We start from the raw sequence: 23,442 nt of genomic DNA, 5'->3' as shown, positions 1-23,442 counted from the left end.
CCAGGGCTGAGCACCCCAAGGCCCTGCCTCTAGTGAGTCCCTTGGGAGTGGGTGAAAGCACAGCCTTCCTTATATCATCTACAAAGCACCTACTGTGTGATGGCGCTGGGCCACGTGTTTGGTGGGGCTAAGGAAAGTGCGTGACAGCGTGTGTGCCCTGGGGCCCTGAGAGCACCCCATCCTCGCTCAGGACATGCCAGGTGCTCCAGGAGGGGCGCCACTTGAGCTACTTTCACACGAAAGTAGCTAAAGGGCTAGAGGCAGTCTGCCCGGGGCAGGGGCCTGGACGCGAGGCCTCGGGGGCCAGCACTCACCTTCCTGGCTGCTCGGGGTACTTGTGTTTGCAGTAGGCCTCCAGGGACGCATACACCTTCTCCCGCAGCGCCTCCACCTCGGCCGGGTTCGAGAGCCCCTTGGAGTCTGTGAAGAAGGGGCAGCTGGTCAGAGCCCGTCACCCAGGAAGCTGCCTGGGGACCTGGGCACTCAGGTTAGCTCCCCACAGCCCCTGGCTAGGCCGAGGCCGCAGCTCCTAGAAGGTCCCCTCCTATGCAGCACCCAAGATGGGGCACAGGCTGGTCCCATGGTACCCAGGGCAGGTCTGCCCCTCATTAACACCGCCTGGATTGTCCAGGCTCCAGACCCTTGGCACTGGAAGCTCATGGGGAGTCCGGTGCAAAGTGTTGCTGTGCTTTGGACAGCAGAGCCCAAAAGCCCCACAGAGGCCTCACCAGACCACTAAGGTCAAGCATGGCTCACGGAGCCCCGAGGCGTGCAGGGCCCACTGTGGGACCCTCAAAGGGCCAGGAGAAGGCGGCACAGCCATTCCCCACTGTAAACAGGAGACACCTCCAGGCGGCCGTGCGCCCTGAGCGGGGCGGGAGGACGAGCCCTGTGCAGACCACTGGGCGCAGGCCGTACCGGGGTTGAAGAGGACGATGGCACGCAGGCAGCCCAGCTCTGTCTTATCCATGTGCATGTCCCTCATCTTGGACACCAGCTCCGTCAGCACCCTGCAGAGGAAGCAGGCGAGTCACAAGGCCCACAGCAAATTGCACCCCTCGCCAGGGCCCCCCAGAAATACCCACAGGTCTCAGGGAGCCCAGTGTGACGCCACACGGTCCCTGAGAGGGCAAGGCCAAACAGGGGCTGCCAAGACAGGTCCAACATCTGCCACACACCAGGGTGGGCTCTCTCCTCTGCCTGGAGAGGGTCTGTATGTGGAATTTTATTCTGGGACCCTGCAGACTACGGAGGGGCCTCGTGACAGCCAAGCCAAGGTGAGCCAGGGGCCTGGAATCGGGGCCAAGTCCCTGCCCCTGGACACTCAGCAGCAGACCAACGGGACAGCCTGAGGCACAGCCCTCGGGTTCCAGTCCCAACCACTCCCCTCAGTCCACGGGAGAGCCGTTCCCCAGGACGTGGCCTTCCCAGGTCCTGCCCGGCCACCAGAGGGGGCTATGTTCTACTTCTTGTCACCAGCCATTTACTTCCAAGAGGGAAAGCAACCCATGGGTCCTTGTCAGAGCAGACAGCCCTCCCTGGAGCCCCCTGCGCGTGGCAGCCTCCTGGACCCCCTGGACTATTTACAGCAACCCACGTGGCCTGAGATCCCCAAACCCATTTGCCCACCCACCAGCCCAAAATTTGACAAAGTGGCAAGTGATAGGGAGGTCGGGCCCCAGGTTAGCAAAGGAAGGCGGCCCAGGTGAGGCCTGGACAGTCCCCTTGAGGAGCCCAGGCTTCTCCCTGTGAGCCAAGGGGAGCCCCCGAGGTTCTGCAAGCTGGGGAGGGACGTACTTGCAGCCTGAGAAAAGATTCACGTGGCCGAGAGGACGGGGTGGGAGGGGACGGGCTCAGACGTCACTCGACCTCTGGGCCATCTGCTCGTGGGCAGAGGGCGGACTGCAGAGAGGTGGGGCAGAGAACCGTTCACGTGAAGGGCAAGGAAAAACTGGGCCTCTCCACAGCTGTTCTGGGACCCAGGGGACAGAACCCGCGGCCTCCAGAACTGTCACCTCTCTAGGTGCTGGACCACAGAGCTGTCAGCTGGGGGCATGGCTGGGGCTGCAATGTTGAAGCAGATGCCAGAGGGGCGCACGTTCTAAAGCAGGGATGTCCACACTACGGCTCGCAATCCATTGTTAATTGGCCCGCAGCAAATTCCAAAAATATGTTTAGTGTACTTAAATAAACCAGGTGAGGCAATACGTACTTCACCTCGAGAGAGTAGCCCGGCTGTGTGTGTATTCCACTGCATATGACCCTTGGTGAAAAACGCTGAAAACAGTTTGGTCACCCCTGCTCTAAAGGCTGCATCTGTGGGTGACAAATGCTGCACCTACCGCCCCCTTTGGTGGCACCATGGTACATCAGCCTGTGAAAGGCCCTGAGCAGTCTTGCAGCACAGACATGCACTGTTTAAGCCAGGCTGCCTGCGGTCCGTGGCCACAAAGCCCTTTTGCACTTGGCACATACCAGGGAGCTCAGGGGCCTGCTCCTGCGTCCTAGCTGAACCAGCCCACAGCACGTTTCCTGCAATTATTCCTCCCTGCCTGTGGGTAAGTGGGGGACTGTCCATCTCCAGGGCTCCCACACTCAGGGGCTTGCCGTGGACCCTTCCCCATGGCCTGCCCCTTCTCATTCACAACTCTTGTGCTGTAGCCCCCCACCCAAGGGACCTGTGACACCCCTCTCAGCCTGCCCACTCCAGCTGGCTGAAGCGATAGCCGGGTCCCAGGAGGCCCAGGCCTGCCGCGGGCCCTCTGGGCTTGGAGGAGCCAGCAGAGACAAGGACGGACAGCTGCTGTCCAGCTCGCCTGGGGACGTGCAAGTGGGCTGGGTTCCTGGAGCAACCTGAATGGAGACAGGCCACCAGCCTTGGGCGTGGGCCTGCTGTGCGACCAGTGCTGCCCTCGGCGGAGGGGGGTGCAGAGATCGGGAAGGTGCTGCGAGTGGCACAGCCAGGCACAGGTGGCCACCCCAGGCACACGTGGGCTGTGACGCTCCCCAGCCACAGCCCCTGAGAGTCTACAACGCAGCGAAGCGCATTCCTTTTACAAGGTCAAAAAGGACACGGTATAACCGGATCCACGACATAAGCCAATGGTGCTTTTTAAAGAGTGCAGCCTTCCTTCCCCTAGGCAGGAGTTTAAGAAAAGACGTGGAGGGAAATAAACTCAAATGTTAGTGGCTGCCGAGTATCCCTGGATGCTGGACTTCGAAGGGTTCGTCTTTGTCCTTTGGCTTTTCTCTACTTCCCGCATTTATAACCTTCACAAACAGGCAAACACTAAGCCCGACATGAATGTGGCTGAGGGCCACCCCACCTGTCAAAGATGGCGCCCACACCTGCGCTGTGGGCGCTGTTCCGGTGGACGTGGAGCCCGGTGGCGAGAAGGATCCCATCCTTCACGGCTATGGACCGGTGTGAGAAGGAGGCGATGAGCAGCTCGTTCCAGCCTGGTGGGGGGACACACGGTCACTCGGCGGTCCCTAGCCAGAGTTCCCACAGTACGTTCCATGGCACGCCATCCCCACGAAATGCTCCACAGGAAAGAGGTTCTCAGCACCTCTTTCTGCCACAGAGCACGCAACATAGCGAAGGCCCTGAGAAGTCCCGCACAGAACAGCTCTGGCTGTTTAACCCAGGCATTCCCACACTCGTGGGCCCAGGGAACGCTCCTTCTGCAAGTGCAGGAGGCTTGTGCCACTGCGCGCACAGGTGCGCTCCCACAATTCTCCGGGACGTCCACGGACAGCCAGTGTGGTCCTGAGAGCAAACTCAAGAGACCAACGTGTGCAACGTGGAACAGCACAAAATAGCAAATCACTCCACTGAAACAAGTTGTGTTAGAGCCGCAGACCAACTCGACACTCTCGTTCTCGGAGCACAGACAAACCAGGGGAGGCATCAAAGGGTTAGGAAAAGGGCTAGAGTGTTTTACTGACTCCTTTAAGTGGGATAACATGAAGCCATCTTCAATAAGAGCAGTCATTTTCATAGCCACCACTCCCGAGCACGTGGAAGGTTCTGGCTTCGTGGCTGACAGTAGCTCATGGATCATCCCATCTAATCCTGACTACACGCCTACACAGCAAGAATGAGCCCCCTTGGACCAGCGGGGACACAGGCCCAGGGAGCGGCAGGGCCCTGGCACACAGTGAGTCAGTGTGACTCTTCGATGACCCACCAGTCCCGCCAGCCCCGGCCACTCACCTGCCCTCAGCAGGATGACCTGGTCGTCCAGGGGCAGCTCAGAGAAATGCGGGATCCGCTTGGCCCACTCTACGAGGGTGAAGAGCTGCTTGTCCGCCGCTTGGCAAATGTTGGTGACAGGGTCATTGGGCTAGGTGAGGGAGGGGGCACCACAATGAGTACCACGTGGACAGCCCAGACCAGGCCCTGCTCTGCCCAGGGGGAGCTGAATAACAGCCCCCAAAGACTCCCACGTCCGAATCCCCAGAACCTGTGACTAGGTGACCTCACGCGGCCAAAGGGACTTGGCAGAGCTGACCGAGTTAGCGACCTTGAGACGGGAGACGACCCTGGATGGAGCGGTGGGCCCCGTGGCATCACAAGGTCCCTACTAGGGGGAGCAGGAGGTCAGAGTCAGAGAGAAGGCGTGAGGACGGAGCAGAGGTCGGAGGAGAGAAGACACTGCAGCCTCGAAGCTGGAGGAAGGGGCCACGAGCCAAAGGGCGTGGAGGCCTCCAGCCCTGGGAAAGGCCCGGAAGGGGTGCTCCCCCGGGAGGAAGCAGCCCTGCTGACACCCAGACTTTACCCCGTGGGGCTGATGTCCAGAAGAGTGAGGTACTACATCTGGGTTGTTTTAAGCACTCAGTTCGTGGGCATGACAGCAGCCACAGGAAGGTCATCCACCCCGTGACCCATTTAGTCCCACCGCAGGGGGCTGGTGCCCTGTGCCACAGACAAGGAAGCCGGCACGTGGGCTGGGTGCTGGGACGGTAGTGTACTCCGGCGGGCACGGTGGCCCAGCCACTGGGCGGTCCTGGCTGCTCCTGTGCTGTCTTCCTACCAGAGGCAAAGGTGGGACACAGACAGAATGGCAACAGAGGCCCTTCCGGAAACTTCTAGCCAGAAGGGGACTGTCCAGTGACCGGTGCTCCTCATGGAAGAAAGGCCTTGGAAAGCGTCCCTGACAGAAACTCTCTGCCCATAAGCAACGCGCAGTCTAAACACTCCAGGCTGCACGAAGGGCCGGCTGAGGGCTCTCCCAGGTGGACACACAGCTCACATGTCTGCTGTGCCTCTGGGACGGGTGAAGACAGGACATGGGGGCTGCAGCTGCGGGTGACTGGTGTGCCCTGCACAGGAGGTAAGGGCTGGAGGGGGCTCCCCTGTGCGGAGGAGCTGGGAGGGGCTCCGGCCCTCCCTGCTCCATCACGCTGTGTGGCCTCTAGTAAACACTCAACTGCTCTGAGCTTTGATTCTCACTCAAACAAATGGGCCTCATCCGACAGCAAATGTTCAATGAGCTCCCACCCTGTGCCTGAGCAGGAAGGACAGTTGCTGTCCTTGGAGATGATAGTAGGACTGCCCTCCTCCGGCAGAGGCTCAAGGCTCCCCCGGGCTAGAGAGGTACCAGCTGCCATGCGTGATGCTGCGTGAGTTGCCCCTCCTGGGCCATCGCAGGGAAGGGGCCTAAGGAGCCGTCCAGAGGCGGACCCACGCCAACCCACAGGAAGCTGCATGCAGCATTAGGTCAGACGCCAGACGGCAGTGCTCTTTGTGGAACCACGGGGCCACCCGGTGGAGGCCCCCACCCCACCGGCCACCTGCCTTTGCAGCCTCAACTACCTCGCCTGCTCTGAAACCAAGGAGAGCAAATGCCACGCTTGCTATTTCTAAATAATGTCCTTACTTGACAAAATTAGACGCTGGCAACCCTTGGCCGATCTCCTGATTTTTCTTCTGGAGTTTCTGCTCAATCATGAAACCCTCCCATCTGGCGCCCTTCCCCTCGCCGGGACAGAGGAGGTGAGCCCAGCACCTCCAGGGCCCAAGGTTTCGTGACTGGGAGTCCTATCAGAGCACAGGAAGCAGGGCTGGCCTGGCACCCAGCCATCGGGGCCTCAGCCTGCGGCAGTCTTGTGGGCATATCAGAGGGGACCCCACACTCTTAAACTTGGGGTGAGGGTCATCTCAAGCAGCCACCCTCAGGTCAGGGCCGTTGTCCTTGCCAGAGCTGGGCAGCGAGGAGCAGCGAGGACGCCAGCCCAGCCTCACGGCGAGGAGGGGGCCTTCAGTCACCACACACACTGACATGAGATCACCACATGCTAAGGGCCGTGAGGGGAGATCAGGGCTCTGAGCCCACCTACCGGGCCAGGCCCACTTGGGCAGGGGCACAGCAGGCCCTAGGGGAAAGGGGCTCCCTGAGCAAGTGACACCTTAGCCAAGACTGAAGCCTGCAGAGGAAGCAGCAGGAGGAGCATGTGCCAGGCCCTGGGGTTGGGGTGTGGACACGCAGGGTCCACTGTGAGCCGGGCGAGAATGGAGGGAGAGGTGCCAGGGTGACCTCAGAGGCAGCCTGGACAGGCTGTACGGGGCCGGCCACAGGGCTCTGGTCCCAGCCCAGAAACCACGTGGGAGACACACGTCAAGTCCAGACACGATGCTACTGGCAAGCCCGGGGCAGATACAGGACCCCTGACACCCAGCTGGACCAGGGGCCAGAGACAACACGCAGCATGACAATAAGGACAAAGTCCTGGCTTTGAGTCAAGGAATCACAACGTCCCCCACCCACGGACGGGGCACGACTGCACACCCACCTCCTCAGCAGGGCTCCCAACAGCTGGGGTCTCCCACGGGGGGCGCTCACCAGGGCCAACAGTCCCCAGAATAACAGTTCTCAGGGGAGGCCACGTGGGCGGGGTGCACTCACCGAGTTGGGGTTCAGCCCCATGTTCGCCTCCACGTACGTCTCGGTCTTGGGCTCGACAGCCAGCTCGGCCTCCAGAATCTTCTCCACCGGCATGTCCTCGTTGGCGCTGCTCGTGGACTCCACCTCGTTCTCGTTCCGGTCCTTGCCCCGCTGCCTCTCCTCCTGCACGGCTGCCATGTGGGGAGGTGGCGGGTCAGCCCGCAGCTCCCCCGGCAGCCCCTCCTCTGACAGGGGCCAAGCGCTGCCCACAACACCAGTGTCCCTGCCAGGGCCAGCCGATGGTGACCTCGCCTCTGTCCCAAGCCTGACCTCTCAGTGGCTGTGCGTTCTGAGAATACAGAGCATGCCTGCCTCTCATTAATTTATTCAACTAATGTTCACACCAGGTCCCACCTAGGCTAGGCATAGGCCAGGGAAGATGGGGCCCGGCTCTAGTGAAGCTGATGGTTCAGCACGGATCCCAAGATGGAGAGGGAAGGGCTTTGATGGGCTATGGACTCAGGCAAAGCCAGGAAGGCTTCCCAGAAGAAGGGGCAATGACACTAAAGGAGCAGGAAAAACAGGAATAACAGTGCAAACAAAGGAGGTGGCATGTGCGAAGGCCCAGAGCCAGAGCACAGATGCTCGACCTGGGGGCGGCGGGGGGGGGGGGGGGGCACAGCAGGATGGAGGACTAAGCAAATGGGTGAATCGGGGTGGCCGGGATTCTGGGAGCCCAGGAAGAGAAGCTGATGAGAGGAAGCAGACATGGATGGGTTCACTTCAACTCTGTCCCCAAGGAGACCCATGTGGGAGGAGGGCCAAGGAGGCCAGGGCACCCCATGCTGGGTGTTCACAGACCTCAGACTTCCCAAAAGGGGCTGGGACCTCCTGAGGTCGCCCAGCAGGTCTAATCAACAGTGAACCAGAGGCAGGTCAGGAAGCCCACCTGGAGCACCCGAGGGGGGTCCCACGTCCGCACCCCTCCTCGCTGATGGGGGCACCAAGGACCCTGGACGCAGGAGGAGTGGGGGAGTCGGCAGAGGGGAGAAGCCATGGCTGCGGCCTGGTGTGGGGCTGGAGGGGCTGCCTGCACGGCACCAGTAGAGCCTGAACTAACTGTGTCAGGGCTGCGTCTCCTGGGTCGTGCTCTGCTGGGCCAGAGAAGCTGTCCCGATGCCCCCCACCAAGTATCCAGGGCACCACGGCCTCCTCAGGGCCGGGTCCTCAGCCCCCACACCCCAGACAAGGCCCCGCAGGGTCCCTGGGGACTCCACAAGAGTGGGCATTCGGGCGAGGCAACTTGCAGAGCGCTGCATGGAAACTTCTGTGCACAGGCCCATTCCACTGGGGGGAGGGGCCTAGAAACAGCCCCCAGCCCCCCGCTAGAGCTGCAGACCCCTGGGAGGAGCAGGACAGTCCACAAGGCTCCTAGTAGGACATGGAGATCTTCCTGAGCTGGGAGAGCCCCCCAGGCCAGACCTGGGTCCCCCCACAGCACCCCAGAGGCATGGCGGCTCGCTCTCTGCAGGAAATACCAGGGCTGTTAAGAACTGGGAGCTGCTGGCCCTCACGACATGGAAGAGACCCTGACTTCCAGCCTTGCCCTCCAGGACAGACCTCACTGGGCCACACTGCAACGGGGTGAGGGGGAGGGAAAAGCCCCTGGCCCACCCTGCTCGGCCCAGGCCATGTGGCAGCCACCCCGGTCATCCCCCTGGTGACCATGCTGCCCCCTGGGTGCATGTGAGAGGCCCTGGTAAGTGGCCTGCTCCTTGGGGACCCCAGGGACGGACATGCAGGAAGCCAAATCTGCAGCCCCCACTCCCACTCTCACCCAGGAGCACGCTCAGCTCGGCTGACACCGACAGCTACAGGCGCTGGCACACGACCCGGCCTCCCGCCAGCCCTGGCGGTGGGTGCTCAGCGAGGGGGCTCAGGCCTCCCGAGGATGCCCACCAGGCCAGCCAGAGGCTCCCTCCCTCCACCCAGACCCAAGCCCACCTGGCTCTCCTTCTATTTCGGACTCACCCCAGGTTTCCCACCCCACAGCAGCTCCGAGCCGCAGCCCGGCAGCGTTCTCCTCACACCCCCTCCTCATTCCTGGTCCCATGCACAGCACAGTGGCTTCCAGAGGGCGAGAAGGTGCCGGCCCTCAGGGGGCTCCCAAGCACTACTGCTCCCTGGGCCTCAGACGGGCTCATCCTCCCCCAGGACATCTCTGTGGGGCAGACACAGTCCCTCATTCTTTCAGACACTGGCTGTCATGGGATCACCACTGCGCCTCCAGACCCACGCCTTGCCCTGGCTCCAAGGGCCTGAGCTTGGGGCAGCCTCATCAGGCCCCTTCCCCCTTGGTTTCTGGAAGGGTTTGGCCAATGCAAGGAACCAGCTGGAGAGAGGAGGGTGGGAGGAGGCAGGGGGTGCCATGGCTCTGGTGCCCACCCTGCCCCACCACGGTTCTCCACAGCCACGTCCTCCTGAAGGGCGCTGACCCCAGTGAACAGCCCTCCCCCAGGCTCTCCACGCCCACGTCCCCTCACTCCTCCAGGCCTGGGGTCGAGGGCTCCCTGCTGGTGCTGGGGGCTCCCCACATCAGCGTCACTCCCATCACACCACCCACAGTGCTGTTACAGTCCCCACAACACCTCTCCACCACCCCGAGCCGAGTACTTCTTGCCGGGCCCCCACCGACGGCCATTCAGAGATGCCAGGCCCATCTGTGCCCGTCTGGTACCTCAGGGCTCTCTGAGGACAGGCCCTGCACCCTCCCTGTGGGGACACATGGCTAGTTAGAGCTGCCCCCATACCAGGGGCTGCGCTCTCCAACACCCAACGGACTGATTCGAGCGAGGAACTTTCCATCCACATGGTGAGACTCAAGGTCGGGCTGCACCACACCAGCTGGGCCAGGGAGCCAGGCAGGAGGACTCGAGTCCAAGTTTTTGCAAGTCTGGCAATTCTGGAAAATCTGACAGCAGGTGGGGGCTAGGTAGGGAGCACAGGCTGGCAGCAGAGGGCAAGGCGCCACCAGGGTTGTGGGTGCCAGCTGGGCTGCAGGACTCCCCAGTCAGGCTTCCCAACGCCTCCATCTGGGGGTGCTGGGTCACCCTCTGTCACAGTGGACAGGGTCACAGGCCAGCAGAACCCACCAGCAGGAAGCAGCTACACAGACGGGCCAACACCAGGGTGACAGGGACCCAGAGCCCAGGTGGGGCCGTGTCCCCGAGACCTTAGGATGGGGTCTCCAGGGTCAGTCCCCTGGGCAGAGCCAGGACACTGCTGAGACGCACGTGGTTTAGCTCCACCACCTCATTTTACCAGGGAGGGAAACTGAGGCCCAGACAGCCCAAGGCGCATGGCTGAGCTCTCAGGACCGTGGGCAGCTTAGTGGCAAGCTCTGAGTCAGACAGCCCCAGGTGCCCAGACCCTGCTCTGCCTCCGACAGCGGTGCGGCCCCCGGCCAGTCCCCAGCCACCGTGCTCCAGCTGCCTCAGCCCTAGAACGGGAGTGACAGCACCGGCCTTAGGCTGGGTCCACGAAGAGGTGCCCTACAGATGCTCGCAGCTTTGTCACCGCGCCTCCCGCTCCCATGCTCCCCAGTGTGGCCCGGTTATGGGCATTTCCTCCCTCTCCACAGACAGTCCCTGGGCGCAGGGAGCCTGAGCTCACCGAGGGTGGCCCTGGGGGTGGCAGCAGCACCCGGGTGGGCAGGAGAGGGTTCCTCACACCTGCCTCCTCTGGGGCGGCCAAGAATTAATTAGCGGAGGCTTTGCAAAAGCACTTTGAAGCCGCCAAGGGCCCGGCAGCTCTGAGCAGTGTCATTATAAATATTATGGTTTTATTTATAGACGGCGGAGGGGGCAGGAGAGAACCGGGATTTATGCTCTGCCAGCTCCATCACCTTCTAGATGAAGTTATGTTTGACTTACATTCTGCTGGCGCCGGGAAGCCTCAGACAGGAGGCGTCTGGGAAGACAGGCCCTCGTTACCATCCAGCCCTGAGTGTGCCGGGCACAGGAAGCTGGGGATCCCCACGAAGCCCGGCCCTCCCCCCACCAGCAGCCAAACACATGCCCTGGAAGGGGATTCAACTCCCAACACAACCAGGGTCCCCACGATCACAAGACCCACTGACGCAAGGAGGAGCAGCAGCTCTTCAGCCAGAGTACGCCAATCCTGATGCTGCCACCCCAGGGCCACCCCTCTAGGCTCCCAGGGCCCAGCAGGAAGCGGGGAGGTGGGATGAGGTGCCCACAGTTGGTGGGAGCCCTGGCCCTGCTGACTCTTCTGCTTGGGGCACTGCTGTGGCTGGGACCTTCCTCTGTCCCTTATATGGCCCAAGGGGGAAGGCAAGACTGAATTTCACCAAAAGCCTCTGGCCCAACCACCTCTTCTAGAGGCCAGGGCAACTGAGACCAGGAGAAGAGGCGCCCTGACAAAGGCCACACAGCAAGTTACGGTCCCCCTAGCTCAGAGGATGTGCCCTTCCTCCCCTTAAGGCATGCAATCTAAGGCAAGGCGAATGGTCACATGACGCCCACGGCCGCGTGCACAGAGGCCGTCTGTGGTCACTGCTGTCCAACCCCTCCAACAGCCAGGCACAGCGGCGCCACCACCTGCCACAATCCTCCCAACAAGCCCGGGGTGGGGGAACCTCCACTGACCCCACTGTGCACATGAGGAAACAGGCCCGAGGGGCAGTCACTTGCCAGAGGGGACAGGGCGAAATCAGCCAGGGCTCCTTCTCACAGTAGAAATGTGTGGAGCCACACGTGCGTGTGTGTGTACGCGCGCACACACACACACACACACACCAGACACTGCCGTTTCCGTACCCCAGTCCTTCAGAGTCAGGAGACGGGCACAGGAAGCAAAGGAGGCAGGAAGGAAACGGGGAGAGGCCTTCCTGGAGGAGGAAGCAGAGAGGTGGGGGCAGCAGGATGGCCCCCTCCAGCCTGGGCCAGTGTCGCCCGCGGTGGGGGCCAGGTCTCCCCATCAGGCTGGGAACCCCAAAGCACAGGGCCTGCCTCCCCCATCAGACCAGAAGCACCTGCACGCCCCAAGCCCTGCCACCACACGCTCCGGCAGACAGGCCCGGGCAGCCCGGTGCAGGGCTGGCCTGAGCGGCATTTCCCACCTGGGCCTCTGCCCCCCCGCCGCCTCCCCCCGGAATGCTGCGGAACGAGTCCCTGGTGGCTGCTCGTGTGCGCAGGCCCCACCACTGCCCTACAGCAGATGCTATCTGCCTGCAGCACCCCTCACTGGTCCAAGGGGGTGGGGTCCCGTCAGCCCTGAGCCGCCCCTCCCACCACTGCCTGGGTGCCAGCCTCGGTTTCCTCACCTGTAACAGGTGTGATCGCAGCCTCTTCACTGCCAGTCAGCATAGCTGCCCACCCAGGGCTGGCACTGAGGGCTCGGGCTGGCCCTGGGCGCCTACGGCTCACAGCCTATGCTCCTGGCCAAGAGTGTCCTGAGCTGCCACACTGACCCTACTCATGTGGCCTGTGCCACCCCTGCCAGGGCGTGGGTCCTCCTTGTAGTGGTCTGCCCAGGACAGCAAAGGAGAGGAGCTCTCTCAGGACCACTTCCAGGGGAGAGGGGGCAGTGCCCAGCAGCCAGTTGTAGGCTGCACGGCAGGTGTGAGGGCAGGGGTACATGCCCGCCAACCCCTCTGTGCCACTCATCCTGGGAGACCATGGAGGTTCCTGGAGGGACGGCACTGAGGCCACACGGGGCCCCCGCAGGCACCAGGAAACACGACAGGGTGCCACCTCACTGGGGAGTCACATGCCCAGGACAGAGCCCACTTGGTGCAAGGCCCTGCCCCTCCTTGAGACCCACCCTCAGGCTCTCAGGGTCACACAGAGCCACCTCCACGGCCCGCGAGGCCGTTTCATGTTGCGTTTGGGGCACGTTCATGACATGAATCCAGCAGGAAGTAAAGGAGAGGTGGTCCTGGTGGAACAGGCATTTATCTAATGGCCAGGAATTCAGGCCTCAGGGCCCATCTACCTCCGGAATGTGCCTGAAGCACCCGACTGTCCCATTAAAACTGAGTGTGGCGACAAGAGGTATGCAGCCCCCACCTCATGCACTGGCCCTGAGACGCCCCTAGTGCCCCATCTCTCTATGTATGTGGTGTGGGGACAGCATCACAGCAGCATGGGAGCGTGACACAATGTATGGAGACCGGGCGAGTCCCCAGTCAGGTTCTGTACACAGCAGGCGCCCCTAAGAGCCTCTAGGGACAGGCCCCAGTCATCGGTGGGTGTCAGGAGAGGGCCCGACAGGGGACTCCAGGTCTCCCCAGCCCTGACTCTGAAGCTCCACTGGGATGAGATGGGGCAGTGCCCACTGTCCCCTGAGCCTTGAGGGGACAGGAAGCTGGAATCTGATGACATGAGGCTCACAGGTGGACAGACTGAGGGGGCCGTAGGAAGGGGTCAGTGTCCACTGGACAGTCCCAGGAACCTGCGGAAGGTCATTCTCTGGGGCCTGAGTGTTCCCTGAGTGTTCCCCCTCTGCTGACATTCTCGGCCTGTGCACATGCTGTTCCCTCCGGCTGGGCACGCGGTATACCCAACAGCTTCCCATTCTTCAGGTGTCAGCCTGGCCATCTCCTGCCCACCAAAGCTTGCCTGATGCTCAAGATTGGGGCAGGTGCCTCCTCTGGGTGCCCACGGCACCCTGCACCCTCCCTAAGTCGGCACTGGTCACACCGGAGGTGGGGGTGCTGCCTGGCCGTGATGTCACTTTCCACGGATGGGTGCGCACAGCTCACTGCTGTCTGCCCAGCGCCCAGTGTGGTGTCCAGCGCCAGGAGTGGTGAGCCCAGTGAGTCAGCAATCTTGGGCACTAATCCAAGGTTGCCCGGTGCTGCAGTCCTCCAGGGAGCCGTGAGCCTGGAGCTGCATGCCAGGGTCCCCACTCTCCTGCCGGCACACTGGCACCCAGACCTTTGGCCAGGCTCCATACCCATCCACTGCCTACCACACACTTGCCCCCGACCCAAGTTTCCATCCTTCAGAAACAATACTGCACTCACCACCTCCAGCAAGCCTTCCCTGACTACCCAGCACCCAGGGGCAGTAGAGCCGGGCACATGCTTCCTCGGCTCTCTCGCTAGCCTGCAGGAATGAGGTCTGCACTGGGAGCCTGAGGCCCAGGTTCCAGCCCCGGGTGTGACCTTGGACACGCCTGGACCTGCACTAGGAAGGGTGGGCCAAGCACTGTATGACCCCCTCTGGGGGCCCACGGCCCCGCTGCCCCTCGCTGGGAGTGGTGCCAGCTGCAGGAAATGGGGCTGCCAAGAGCCCCCACCCACATCACCTTGCTCTGCTCACCCGTGTGACCGCAGGAAGGATATCCTGCAGGACCCCGTGGCCCTACAGAGGTTTCAGTTTCTGAACAAGAACAATCAGGGCTGAGGAGGCGCAAAAAAAAAAAAAAAAGAAAAGAAAAGAAAAGAAACGGGATGGGATGAAAGCTGCAGCCTCCACAAGAGGACAGTCCTTAGTGATGAGTCACCAGCAGGGGACCGAGTGAGGAGCCGGTAGGAAGGAGATGGACACCCAGCAGCCACGTGTGGGCCACAGGAGCAGCCGTGGTGGAGTGACCTTCTTTCTACCCGACCCCACCCCACCCCTGACAAATGCTGTCAGGAAAATGGGCTCACGCATCCAAGGCCCAGAGGCCAGCAGCTTGAGCCCCACGGCTCCCAGGGTCTGGCCGTTGCAGAGCACGTCCAGCAGCTTTGCAGCAGGAACAGAGCACAGTTCGTCCCCAGCACCCAGTAGACTCAGGAGTTCCCTGCCCCCCCACGTCTCATCAGCACGTCCTCACCACGGCCTCCTGGACACGGCCCCAGGGCTCCCAGCACGCCGGCCTCAGCTCCTTCCTGCCCCGACCTGCCACCTCCAGCATCAGCCCCCACTGTGCTTCTCTACCTGGCTCCCAGAGTCACTCCCTGGGCACAGCACTCCACAGCTGTGAAGGGGGTTTGAGCAAGGCCTGTCCCCAGCGGGACCGACGCTGTCTCTTCTGTGCCCCTGGAGCCCGGCATATAGCAGGCGCTCAGTGGGGTCTGCTGAGTGAGATCACTGCCCACAGGGACGCACCGCCCCGAGCAGAGCAGCCGACTCTGGAGGGAGGGGTGCCCGTCACCAGAGGTCTGCAAGGGAGCCGGCGCTGCTGGAAAGCGCCAAGCTGCCCGGTGCTGCAGTCCTCCAGGGAGTCCTCCCTGTGTCAGGGAGCACCGAGGAGGCCCGCCCGCCCGCGGCCCACCTTCCCGCCCCGCGCCCGCCCCGCGCCCGCCCCGCGCCCGCCCGCGCCCGCCCGCGGCCCACCTTCCCGCTTCACGCCCGCCCGCGCCCGCCCCGCGCCCGCCCCGCGCCCGCCCGCGGCCCACCTTCCCGCCCCGCGCCCGCCCCGCGCCCGCCCGCGGCCCACCTTCCCGCTTCACGCCCGCCCCGCGCCCGCCCGCGCCCGCCCGCGGCCCACCTTCCCGCTTCACGCCCGCCCCGCGCCCGCCCGCGCCCGCCCGCGGCCCACCTTCCCGCCCCGCGCCCGCCCCGCGCCCGCCCCGCGCCCGCCCGCACCCGCCCGCGGCCCACCTTCCCGCCCCGCGCCCGCCCCGCGCCCGCCCGCGGCCCACCTTCCCGCCCCGCGCCCGCCCCGCGCCCGCCCGCGCCCGCCCGCGGCCCACCTTCCCGCCCCGCGCCCGCCCCGCGCCCGCCCCGCGCCCGCCCCGCGCCCGCCCCGCGCCCGCCCGCGGCCCACCTTCCCGCTTCACGCCCACCCGCGCCCGCCCCGCGCCCGCCTTCCCGCTTCACGCCCGCCCCGCGCCCGCCCGCGCCCGCCCGCGGCCCACCTTCCCGCTTCATGCCCATGGCCAGGCACTTCTGGTAGCGGCAGTACTGGCAGCGGTTCCGCTGGCGCTTGTCGATCAGGCAGTCCTTGTTGTCCCGGCAGGTGTAGGTCAGGTCCTTCCGCACCGTCCGCTTGAAGAAGCCCTTGCAGCCCTCACAGCTGTACACGCCGTAGTGCTTGCCTGCGGCGGGCAGGGGCCCTGAGCGCCTGCACCCACCCAGCCCCGCAGGCCCCTGCGCTCTCCACGCCTGAGCCGGCGGCCCCAGAGCGGACAGCTGTTCTGGCCCGGGGACTGTCGGGGTTCAGAGGTTGATGCAAGGGGCCCTGTGCCCAGAGGGAGGACAGCCTGTGCTGCCCTGTGTCATCGCTGCCCCCAGCAGCTGCCTCCTCTGCAGGAGCCCCAGGACCACCTGCCCACGGTGGTGCCCCCCACTTCCTGTCTCCCTGATGTGAGAACCCCAGAAGTCCATGTGAAACGCCCTCGGAGCTCTGAACACCGCTGGCTGGCCTGGCCAGCTCGTGCCCCCCGGCCCCCCGGCCCCCAGCACCCCGGCCCCCAGCACCCCGCCCGAGGGCCCTGCGGCCTACCTGAGGAGCGGTCCCCACAGATGGCACAGATGTGCTTGGTGAAGGACGCCATGTTCCCTGAGGGGTGGGCCGGGACTTTGAGGACGCCATTGAGGCCCAGCGGGGGCTTGATGTCCTCGCTGCTGCTGACGGGGTTCATGGGCGAGTTGAGCTGAGGAAGGGATACAGGGCTCAGCCCTGGCACGTCCCCCCAGGATGTCCCCCCAACATCCCTGTGCTGAGGAAGGTGCTGCCACACCCCCACTTCACAGACAGGGAAACCGAGGCTCAGAGAAGGAGCCTGCCCAAGTCCAGGCCACACAGCTGGGGAGCAGCAGGGCTGAGCCCGGCTGAGCACGGGCTGGACACCTCGCCCCGGCTTGCTCAGCCAGGCTGGCCGAGACCGTCCTGCCCTCAGGGCTCCCGCTTCCCAGGGTCGACCCCAGGCCTCAGAAGGAGGACCCCGCAAAGCCCCTGCTCAGGTCTAAGTGAGAACCGCCTGCATTACTGGGCGCTCCCTGACAGGACAGCGTGAGCCCCATGACCCTCCCGGTGAGGCAGGCGCTTCGGGGACCCCAACCTACAGATGGGCACGGAGACCTGTTCAGAGAGGAGGGGGGAGAGCTGGGGGCCACACTGCCCAGGCCTGGGGGGCAGGGCGGAGCTCTGATCACGTGACCCAAGGAGAGCGGAGATGGAGACCCCCCTTGGGAACCCGCTGGCAGGGACGCCATCGCCTGCCCGCCCTGCCCATGGCCGCCTGCCGCCAGCCGGAGGAAGCGTGGGAAACTCACCCGTCCCCCTGGCAACAGCGGCCACGGCTAGAATGACACAGCAGTTTTGGTTCCGCTGTGTCCACCCCAGCTCTCCCGTCAGCGCTAAGGGCCCAGAGGTGCTTCCCGCTGCATCCCGCAAGCCAGCCTGTCTCCTCCAGGCACCAGGACCCCAGCTGGGCAGCCCCCAGCACCCCCACTTCTGCAAACCCCTGACAAAGGCGGAAATCGGGTGGAGCAGCTGTCTCTGGGGGTGGGCAGCAGCCACTGCGATGGCCCCTGGTAGCCCCGGGCCCCTCCTGCACACAGGAACCTCACCCCTTTCCTTCCCCATGGCCCCCAACTCCCATCCTCCTTTCTCACGGGACAGGAAGAGCTTGGTGCTCAAAGCACAGAGCAGAAACTGCCCCAAATCAGTTTCACAGGCCCCCGCGCCAGGGTGATTCTCCCAGGCCTGGCCGCTCCAGGCCCTTCCTCCATCCAGGTGGGACGATTAGCCTCCTCAGGACTCAGGTGGGCTGCAGGGAGGCCAGGAGGCCAGCTCCAACTGCTTGGCAATCCGAGATGCCCCGTGCAGGTGTCAGGGGCGTTTCCCAGACAAGAGGGAAGGAAGGAAGGGGCTAAGGGAAGGCGTGGACTGTGTGCTAAGAGTGCCTCCCACGCCTGGAAAACCCCACAGGGAGTGCTGCTCCCCCATTTCCCAGATGCAGAGACGGAGACTCAGGGAGTCAAGAGCTGGCCGAGCAGTGGTGTGAGCTCGGGCCTCTCGGTGACCACTCAGGTGATCCCGCGTGCTGCAGAAGGGAAACCAAGGCCCCAGAGAGTGGGCTGGCCCAGAGCTCCCCCACCCCATTCCCATCCTTGCACTGCGCAGAGCCCGCTGGCACAGAGGGGAGGAGGAGGGAAGGGTTCTGCCTCCTCCCTTCACTGTGACTTAGGGGAAGTTCTCTCATCACTCTGAGCCTCAGGTTCCTCGTGCACCAAACGGGGTGACACAAGTGCCAGGTCTGAGGGCTGATGCTGGGCTCTCGTGGGCAGCCTGACAGACCAGGCGTAGAGCACAGCACTCAGCAGGGCCTTGGGAGCGATACCACCAGCTGGGCCTGGGACGCGGAAGGCGGGCGTCCCAGGCAGAGGGGCCACCCACACAAACATTTGGAGGTGGGGAAAGCAAAGGACTGTTTGGAGAAGGCCAAGAAACGGGTGCAGCAGAGGGTGAGGGGACAGCAGCAGGGGACGAGGGCGGGTCCCCTGGGGCCCCACTGTGGGGAGCCACTGAGGAGCCCTCTCCTGGGCTGCAGCCTTCCCCACAGGAGACCAGCCACAAGCCCATGAGGCTGGATCTGCCTGGCGGCCCCCGTAACAATAACAAATGCATTTATTTCCTCTTTCCATGGTTTCCCAAACCACGCTGGGTGGGAAGGGGGCCACCTGCCCAGCGCCCCACGTGCAGGCCCTTGGGAGTGTGGCCTGCCCTAGGTAAACTGGGGCAGGGCTGCAGCACTGAGGAGAGCTGTCCAGGGTCCCAGCAGGCAGGACAACAGAGAGGTTTGTCACGGTCAGTGCCATGGCCACACTGGCTCCCAGGCCGCGCTCCACATCCCTGCCTCCCAGGCTCTGGCTACCCCTGGTACAGCAGTCGCCAGAGCTGGGGAGCCCTCGGAGACACACTGCCCCAGAGGGAGATGAAGGCGGGAGTGCCCGCTCTCCACAGGCCCCGAGTCACCCACGTTGCTTCTCTGCCTCAAGAGGTGGACAGTCCCACATGGCCACAAGGGCAAGGCAGCTCGGGCCGGAGGGTCATCCTTCCCCATCTCAGTTTCAAGCTGCCAAGCCTTAGCTGGGTTCACAGATCCCAGGACAGAGCACAGAGCAGCCTTGGGCTTCGTTCTGCCACACACGCTCCCTTCCCCCAGTGGGCTCCACAGCCCCCCACCTAAGGGGATGCTGCCTTCCTGCATTGCACCCCGTCTCCTAGGACACCCAGGGCACCAACAGCCCCTTGCTGGAGCCTGATGACTCCACAGCGTAGCCAGGGTGGGGACCCCATTTCCCCTTTCATATCCTCAGCGTTTATTTCAGTTCCTGCTGCAGCCTATGGGATTTACTAATAACCACCAGCCTCACCAACGCCTCACCCAGGTCTCCAGCCTGTCTGCTGTCCCTCTCTCCACACCCAGCACGCCCTTCCTTCCCCAGCCCATGGCGGCCCCCCACCACCAGCCCACATGGGGGAGGCCCTCACCCACGTCAGAACTGGGATGGGAGGCCCCAAGCCGCCGAGCACCAAGAGCAGGCCTCCATCTGCCCACCAAGGCAGGGGCAGAGCCTCGGAAGTGCCCTCAGCTTCATGCGGACACCTGGTGGACGCCTCATGGCCGAAGTCACAGCCAAGAAGCAGGCAGGGCCGACTGCCCCCCTGGGCTGGGACAGGCCCGACAACAGGGAGGCTTTGCTGGGCTGACAAGGCCTGGGTACTAGGAGGCCCTCGCGTGCCAGGTGCTGTGGGCAAGCTCTGAGCCGTGGTGGGAACACTCCCTGGGCCCTGTGCAGACTGAGTCCCCAGACAAGAGAGACATGGGGCAGCTGGGTGCCCAGACCCTCATGTGCCCTGCAGGGCGGGCTCCAGTGGGGTGGACTCGGGCCGCCCGGGGCTGTGGGCTCAGCACAGTGCTCGGCACAGCGCCACATGCTCCCCGACAGCAGCAGAAGTCAGAGGAACTCTGGCTCTGGCCACCGTGACTTCGCAGCTGTGCTTTTGGGGGTGTGGGTGGGGGCACATGTCCCCCTTGAACTCCACCACACTCCCGTGAACATGGGGAACCCCAGGTTTCCAAGATAAACTGATGAAGCCCGGAAGCTGAGCTCAGCTCCCAGGGAAGGAGCGATGGGAGGCAGGGGTGAAGCAGGGGGCAGGGGAACCAGGCCAGAGGCCGAGCACAGGGCTCAGACCATGGCAAAACCGAGTGCAGCCCAACCACCTACAGACAGACAGACGGACGGCTGACCAGCAGGACATTAGCGCTCCCCACTCACCTCCCAGGCCTGACTCCTGCCGTGATCCCCTCACCAACCTCAAGGGACCTGGGGCCCCATCGCTCACAAGCAACTTGGATTCCACAAGCACCTACTACGAGCCAGGCACCTGGCTGTGTGCACAGAACTACAGAGAACAGAATGGAGGCGGCCCCCAACCCCCACCTCCACCCCGTACCACCCCATCCCTGCCCCCAGGCGGGCTAACAGTGTTGGGGGCACCAGGCGGCCCAAGGTCAGGGGGCATCCCCGCCACCCTCGGGTGGGCCCAGCCCCTGCACAACCCCACTGCAGACCCTCACGCCCAGGCCCCCACTGTGCGCGAGCCCTCGGTGTGTCCAGGGCAGTCGGCGGGCCTGTGACCAGCAAGGAGCCGTGTGGGGCTCTGAGAGCCAGCAGGTGCCCACCTCTGTCCAGGTTCCCAGTCCAGCTGCCCTTTCGCTGCAGTGCCGTGCAGCCAGCAAGAATGGGGGCGGGGCGGCTATACTAAAAATAACACGGCCGGGCCCAGGAAGGCGGCTGGGCCTCCCTCCTGCCAACACCTCAGGCCTCTGCCTGCTTGTGGAAGGCCAGGGGACACGAAGGGGGCATGGGGAGCCCTGCACTGAGGCCCAAGGTGCTAGCCCTCTGCACCTAGCTCCCAGGTGAAGAGGGGCTGACAAGGTCGCCCTGCCGAAGTCATGGAGATTCTCCACCAAGGCCAGACGGGCAGTGGGCGAGCTCCAGACCTCAATGGTGCCCCAGTCCTCCTGGGCCAGGAGTAGGGGGGCTGTCCTGGAGGTGGTGTGTCTCCACGGGCAGCAGGGGGCTTGAGACACAGGACACACAGCTGTCGTGATCAGCTATGTGGCTTTAGGTAGGGCAGCCACACTTCAAGTCCTGAGGCCCCATGGAAATGGCACACCGAAACACCACACGGGACCCTCACCTACCGAGGCACGAACAGCTGAACCTGGACTTGGACAGTGAGAGCGGGAAGGGAGCCCGCCTATTTCAGGAAGGACAGCTGGAGCCCCAGCGAGAGGGAGTGCCGCTGGGGCTCAGGCAGGTCCCCTGGCCAGCCAGCAAGAAACCCGCCAAGAACCACAGCGGGAGGGGACGCCCGGCTGAGCTCCGTGGCCCCTCAGGCCCAGGAATCTGAGGAACTCAGGACAGCTCTGCAGGGGTTTGGACGAGAGGTGTCCAGGGGAGGTTGAGGCAGGCCTCCAGGCCTCCAGAGCAAGAAGTGGACCGAGCCAGGCCCTTCCCGGCACCAGCCGCTTCCTGATCCGACAGAGCCCCAAGCCAGACTGTCCCACAGAGGTATCTGAGCGACACGTGGACGTAGCAGACGGCACCAAGTCGGGCAGCAGAGAGGAGGCCACGTGGGGCCCAGGCCGGGGCACTGAAGCCACCTGGTGTGGGTACGCGTGGAGACCAGCAGAGGAAGGGCCCAGGCCCGAGGAGGGGCAAGCGAGGCGATGAGGGGGCAGCTGAGAGGACACAGGGTTTAAGCACAGGAACCCTACCGAGCTCCACGCGCCCACAGGGAGGGGGCCACGATGGAGTGGAGACACAGCTGGGAGGAAGCTCGGCTGATGACCTTGAGGGTCACGGGCTCAGAAGTCAGCCAGACCCGGGCTCAAACCTAGGCCCAGGCCGCCTCTCCGAGGCTCGGTTTCCCGGAGGTAAAGGGCGGCCATGACAGCACCTGCCTCCCAGAGTCCACGTGGTGGTGCAGACAGGCGCAGGTGAAGCCCAGGCCCCGCCCCCAGCCCAGGCCCCACCCCTGCCCAGGCCCCGCCCCCAGCCCAGGCTCCACCCCTGCCCAGGCTCCACCCCAGCCCAGGCCCCGCCCCCAGCCCAGGCTCCACCCCTGCCCAGGCCCCGCCCCCAGCCCAGGCCCCGCCCCCAGCCCCAGAACTTACCTGGGGGCTGCTGGTGCCGAAGCCCAGGGTGGGTGTGGTGGGCACGGACATGGAGTGGGGGCCCATGGGGGAGCTGATGACCGAGAAGGGCGGGCCCATGCCATTGATGGGGGAGCTCAGGGTGCTGATGGGAGAGTGCAGCTGTCCTGGGGAGCCCAGCGAAGAGCCGATACCGGGCCCCAAGGAGGGGTGCAGCGAGGGGGCAGCCATGGAGCCGCGTCCCGTGGGGGAGTTGAGGGATGAGGAGGTCACCTGGGTGGAGAAGTCTGCAAGACACGAGCCCACAGAAGGGTGGTCAGGAATCCACAGGCTGGCCTGCTACCCTCAGGCCACAGACACCACAGGGGGCCACCGAGCCAGGGAAAGCCGGCCCTGGGCAACGCCCCGGGTGCCCCCATCCCAGTGGCTCACTGACAGAAATTCAGTGGACACAGGACAAGGCCAGGATGTCCAGAGCACCCCTCCCAGGCACCCCCCACCCCCACTCCCCATCCCTGCTTTAGGACTCAGGCGGGACCCCAGGCAGACGCAGGAAAAGCAGGCTGACAGCTGCCGTCAAAATGCTCTAAGATACCTCTCTGAGCAAGGAGGCCAGACAGCTGCTGCTCGAACCCCCAACACCCCAGACCTGCCGAGCCTGAATGCCCCGTAGCCAGGAGGGGTCAGCCCCTCCGCCCATGTACTCAGGGGATCAAAGTGAAGGTCTGGGAAAAATCCTAAAAACATGAAGCCTCATGTTTTCAGAACATCACTATGTGGCAGAACCAACCCACATCCCCAGTGTAGATTACTGCCTGGAGAGAGGAGGCAGGCAGGTGCACTGCTATCACCCCATTTCACAGCTGGGGAACCGAGGCCTTGTGTCCTAACAGCGGCCCTGGCAGGGCACGACCGGCACCAGGAGGCTGGCTCACTCCCGAGTCTGTGGCCTTAACTGCCGGCCACACTGCCTGGCCGTGCTCAGGTGCCCCAGCAGCAGTGGCCAAAGCACCTCTGAGTCCTGGGGCCCCGAAGAGGTGCGGTCTTCCTGTGTGCCCAGGCCTGGAGGCAAGCAGCTGGGGCAGGGAGCTTCCAGGTGGGCCTGGTGGAGGGGCCCAGCTATGTGCCAGGCATGGGGTCGGGCAGCCTGCAGAGGCTGTGGGGAGAGGCTGGGACCTCCCACACACAGCCTTTCATCTCAAGGATTTCAAAGCCCAAACAAGGGCTCATTCAGCCTCCTCACCCCACCCCGAGGGCTCAGCAAGCAGAAGCACCCCCAGCAGAGAGGTCCTCAGGTAGTGAGTCCAGTGCCCAGGGGCCTGTGCAGGCTGGAACAGGAACCGGAACTGGAGAAGCCCAAACAAGGCAGCTGGAGCACAGCAGGGCGCCCTGGGCAAGCCATGCCCCTCTCTGGGCTGCAGC

General features: G+C 64.0%; 1 protein-coding gene across 2 annotated transcripts in view; it reads right to left on the bottom strand.

Moving 5' to 3' along the window:
* The window catches only part of RXRA (retinoid X receptor alpha), a 96,363-nt gene that overhangs the window by 5,203 nt on the left and 67,718 nt on the right, over nucleotides 1-23,442 (bottom strand). Inside the window, exons 2-9 of one of the 2 annotated variants that reach the window (XM_081066870.1) lie at nucleotides 22,042-22,307; nucleotides 16,347-16,497; nucleotides 15,760-15,939; nucleotides 6,909-7,078; nucleotides 4,217-4,346; nucleotides 3,327-3,459; nucleotides 919-1,010; nucleotides 315-420 (exon numbers count right to left, since the gene is read on the bottom strand). In XM_081066870.1, the coding sequence (XP_080922996.1) occupies nucleotides 315-420; nucleotides 919-1,010; nucleotides 3,327-3,459; nucleotides 4,217-4,346; nucleotides 6,909-7,078; nucleotides 15,760-15,939; nucleotides 16,347-16,497; nucleotides 22,042-22,307 (1,228 nt within the window). Of the gene's footprint in view, nucleotides 1-314; nucleotides 421-918; nucleotides 1,011-3,326; nucleotides 3,460-4,216; nucleotides 4,347-6,908; nucleotides 7,079-15,759; nucleotides 15,940-16,346; nucleotides 16,498-16,909; nucleotides 17,019-22,041; nucleotides 22,308-23,442 lie in introns of those variants that run through there. The other variant, XM_081066871.1, reaches the window with a different exon arrangement.

This window comes from Rhinolophus hipposideros, assembly GCF_964194185.1.
Source record: "Rhinolophus hipposideros genome assembly, chromosome: 11".
In the NCBI taxonomy this organism is placed as follows: Eukaryota; Metazoa; Chordata; class Mammalia; order Chiroptera; family Rhinolophidae; genus Rhinolophus; species Rhinolophus hipposideros.
Note: the sequence above shows the minus strand (reverse complement) of the source record. Positions and strands in the feature narration are given on the sequence as shown.